Source organism: Salvia splendens, unplaced genomic scaffold (genome assembly GCF_004379255.2).
Source record: "Salvia splendens isolate huo1 unplaced genomic scaffold, SspV2 ctg713, whole genome shotgun sequence".
Lineage (NCBI taxonomy): Eukaryota > Viridiplantae > Streptophyta > Magnoliopsida > Lamiales > Lamiaceae > Salvia > Salvia splendens.
Window position 1 is genome coordinate 1 of NW_024599382.1, and position 3885 is coordinate 3885.

General features: G+C 37.7%; 1 protein-coding gene across 1 annotated transcript; it reads left to right on the plus strand.

Moving 5' to 3' along the window:
* Positions 1-914: 914 nt before the first annotated feature.
* LOC121791077 lies at positions 915-2957 on the plus strand. The gene is made up of 5 exons (XM_042189127.1): positions 915-1242; positions 1600-1711; positions 1876-1968; positions 2100-2300; positions 2463-2957. Exons 1-5 carry the CDS (start codon positions 962-964, stop codon positions 2670-2672), a joined length of 897 nt encoding a protein of 298 aa, XP_042045061.1. The 5' UTR covers positions 915-961; the 3' UTR covers positions 2673-2957.
* Positions 2958-3885: the final 928 nt, after the last annotated feature.

The following is a 3885-nucleotide window of genomic DNA, read 5'->3' on the forward strand; positions in this document are numbered from 1 at the left end:
TTTGAATGGAGGAAAATAATGTCATATTGAGTTAACAAGTTACTATGTTTTATCGTCTCGATATTAGTTTTAGTTAGAGAGCCCTATTGATCATTTGGAGTATTTATTGGAATCACAATATCCATAACATGCATTCATAGATTAATGTGGTTGTGCGATTGCAAATTGATAATTTGAAGGCAAATCTCTCGTTTCGAGGTGCAAAGATTCTTGATGTGATGATGGATGAAATATTATGTACTATGAATGATAAAATTAAACCTTGATTTTCTTCCTGAAACAATTAAAAATTTAAAACCTCAATTTTTTTCATAAATACTTCATTCGTCCGCAAATAGGAGTCTCATTTCTTTCCGGCATGCGTTTTAAGAAATGTTAAGAAAAATGAATGAAAAAAAGTTAGTGGAATATGGATCTCACATATATATATTAGGTTTAAATGATATGTGAATGAAATGAGTTGGTGAAATGTAAGCCGTTTTACCATTTATGGTAATTATGAACCGGGACTCCTATTCATTGACGGACAAAACAGAAAAATGAGACTCTTATTTGCGGATAGAAGTAACTTTCACAAAATTCTCAAAACTTTTTAAACTCTCTATCGAGACAGCCATTTTAAAAACCTTAACTAAATCTTGAAGTGAAATTTAAAACTCACATACTCACTAAACAAGGAAAGTCTAAACACTAAATTTGACGAGAAATTCCACGTGAACCAAAGAATAACAAAAACTCCATTTCATAAATCATAACTGAAGATGTAAACAAAATCATACATAAATATTTAAAACTCAAGACTTACGAACTCACTAAACTGAATAAAATCGGTCAAACTCGTCGATTTATTATTTTCTTTATGTTTCCAATTTTGTATGAAAAATTAAAATTGAGCCAAAAAGAAAAATTATTGTATAGAGAGAAAATAATTAGTAATTCGTTTGGATAAGGAGAGTCAAACATGGAGTTGGTGTATCTCCTTTGCTCCATCATCTCCACCACCATCACCTCCCTCCTGCTGTCCGTCCTCCTCCCCTTCCGCCGCATCTCAACCGCAGATCGCCGTAACTCCGTTTCTCTATACCAAGGCACCGTCTTCCACGAGCGCCGCCGCCCTGTGCACCACTCATTCCGCTACTCCGTCCGCTATGCCCTTATTGACCTCGACAATGCGCCGGATCCACCGCGCAATCACCTCACCGCCGAGGAAGCACGCTCAGCCTCCCACACCAACGGACCGGTGTAATTTTCCTCTCTCCTTCACCTCTAATCGAATCCTAGCATTTTCGCCTCTTTTAATTCCGCATCTGTTAATTGTGAACTGCTGCTTTCTAGTACTAACACATAGGGTAAATCAAACTCAATTCATAATTTTGAGGTTTTCAGATCATTTAATGGTTAAATTCGATTCAAAAAGTGGTGCATTGCCATCTGAGAACTCATTTGCCAAATCATACTGTGTTAAGTAGATAAACTGTAAATTTCGATTACTTTATTATGTTCAATTGTCTAAGAAGTGGTGATAGGGCACTAGTGAACTAGCAGTGGCAGTTGCATTTACAATGGCTGTAGACTGATCAATTGCCATTGGATTACCAGTTTTCTGTTGACTATACCTCCAAGCGTGGGATACGAGCAAAATCCGTTGAGTGTGTATTATTGCTATGATGTTGAAGGCGAAACGCAAACTCTTACAAAATGTATTGCTGAGGTGTGTATATGTTGCCAGATTCTCAATTAGAAGTATACATTTCTCAGCCTTCTTGGAAGAGGATGACAAGTGTGTGCTTTTGGTTGCAACGATTATCTGCTTTTGCTTCCGTTTGATAGGAAAGAAAGCCCCTTGATGACATTGAATTGAACTTGCTGCTTCAGGTTACTAATACTCCTTGGGGTGAAAGAGTGACATTTCTATTCAATCCAAACTCGGATTTAGTTGCTAAGCCTCTTCATGTCAGCCCTTTCATGGTTGGTCACCAACTTACCATTAATTACTTTTGCAGCTTTTCAAAGTATGCGCATTGTCTGATTTGAGCTACTGGACTGACTTATGTTTTCACCGTTTGGTTATGTTTTCATCTCGGATGTTCTGATCACAGGACATGATGGGGAGATGGAGCTTGAGAACGAACGAACCTGCTGATAATCTCCATATAGTTATATCAGTACAGCACCCTGAACTAGGTAACTACTTCACTGCATCATTGACAGCAAAAAGAGTTGCGCCTTCATCGTCAGACAATCACTCATGGTTCTTCTGGTTGATGCCCCATAAAGTCGCGTTATGGATATATTGGCATGTAAGTGCTCTAATAGACTGGATTCTGTTTTCATTACTCACATGATTCAGGTTATCGTGCTGCTTCACTTTTGTATGGTAGTAATAGGTTGAGTTGGATTAAACATGTGTTTGAAGTTGTTTGCTTGGCTTTGTGATTATATCTGTTGCTCTGTTATCATAGGCTCTCAAGCTTTGGTGGAAAAACGTAGCGTTTGTACAGCACCCAAGATATCAAAATTCAACATATCGAGAAGATGCTATAAAACGTGATGAGGGTATCTGTTTGTGTCCATCATTTGGGAACAAGGAGGCGCTCAACCATCTGAGAGGAGCAAAAACATTGAATAATCGCTGCTTCACTTGGACCGATGCTAAATGGCCCTGGTGTTGAATCTAACACTTGTAAGTATGTGTTCTTGTATCTGAACAAATCAGAGCAAAATCAATCATTTGCAATAGATGCTACATATTAAATTGTTGTGAACTTGCGATTGTGGTACATTTGCCATGTGTGAAGGATTTTTACCTCATGCTTCGTTCATTATCCATGAAGTGTTACCTCAATTCGTGCATTCAAGTGTTGTACTATGAAGGTTTACTGGGTATGTTTTGAAACAACTATATCCAGTTATCTCTCGTTTCATTTTTGTCCTTGTAATATTACTTATTTATCTCAGTCTTTACTTGCTATCTTTATTGTATGCATTCCTCATACACCACCAAGAGGTTAATAATTATTATTACTATTTGGGTTCGGGTTGGGAATGGAGCCCAATCAAGATTTTGGTTCGATCTATGGACCGGAGAGAAAATCCTTAAAGTCACAAGATTGTTCAGTCATTCCATTCAGAAAAGGCGATATTATTCAAGACATGGGGTGTTGGGTTAATGGACAATGGAGATGGACCTTCAGCTCAAGAAGGAATTTGTTTGCCCAGGAGGAAAAAAATATTGGAAACTTCATTTATGCTGCGAGTCACACTATCCTGAGAGAAAACACGAGTGATTTGAGGGTTTAGTCGAGCGATGGTTTTAGCTCCTTCTCAAATTCTGACTTTATTGAAGCTCATAGAGAACGCAAACACTCGAGGAAGATGTGAAGACGTGCATAGTCTCATGGCTCGGTGTTCCATAATTTTCAAACTCGGATTGGAATTTCGAGAAGAAAATGTTTGTATGGTGATTTAGTAGTTGGGGGAATTCCGGATTTCCCCATCCTTTTGATTTCTTGTCCCTCGAGTTTTGTTTGCATAGTTTTTGTGAAGTGTTTGGGATAACCTACCTTTGTGCTAACCTAGCCTTGAGCACTGCAATGTTACTAAGAAAAACTATTTCGACTTTCTTCACCCTCACAAAATTTTGCCGATATCTCAGTGTTGGACAATCGTATCAAATTACACTTTCCAATGTCGATTCGTCAAAGTATTAATTTGGTATAATAACATTAAGGTAAACACCGCTGGCATGAACATAAGCGTGACTAAAAAGAAGAAAATTGTAGGTGCCTTTCGTGACACACAAGTATAATTTGTCAAATATTCAACAAAAGTTTCGGCTTAAAATCAAATTGTTTCTGCTTTATTTCGGAGCAAAAAACAAATCTT

Excerpts from the sequence above, each read along its gene's own strand:
- LOC121791077 (XM_042189127.1), top strand. The coding sequence starts at position 962 with ATGGAGTTGGTGTATCTCCTTTGCTCCATCATCTCCACCACCATCACC. Across the intron at positions 1,712-1,875 it reads TTACAAAATGTATTGCTGAG|GTTACTAATACTCCTTGGGG; the intron begins GTGTGTATATGT and ends TTGCTGCTTCAG. Across the intron at positions 1,969-2,099 it reads TTCATGTCAGCCCTTTCATG|GACATGATGGGGAGATGGAG; the intron begins GTTGGTCACCAA and ends TTCTGATCACAG.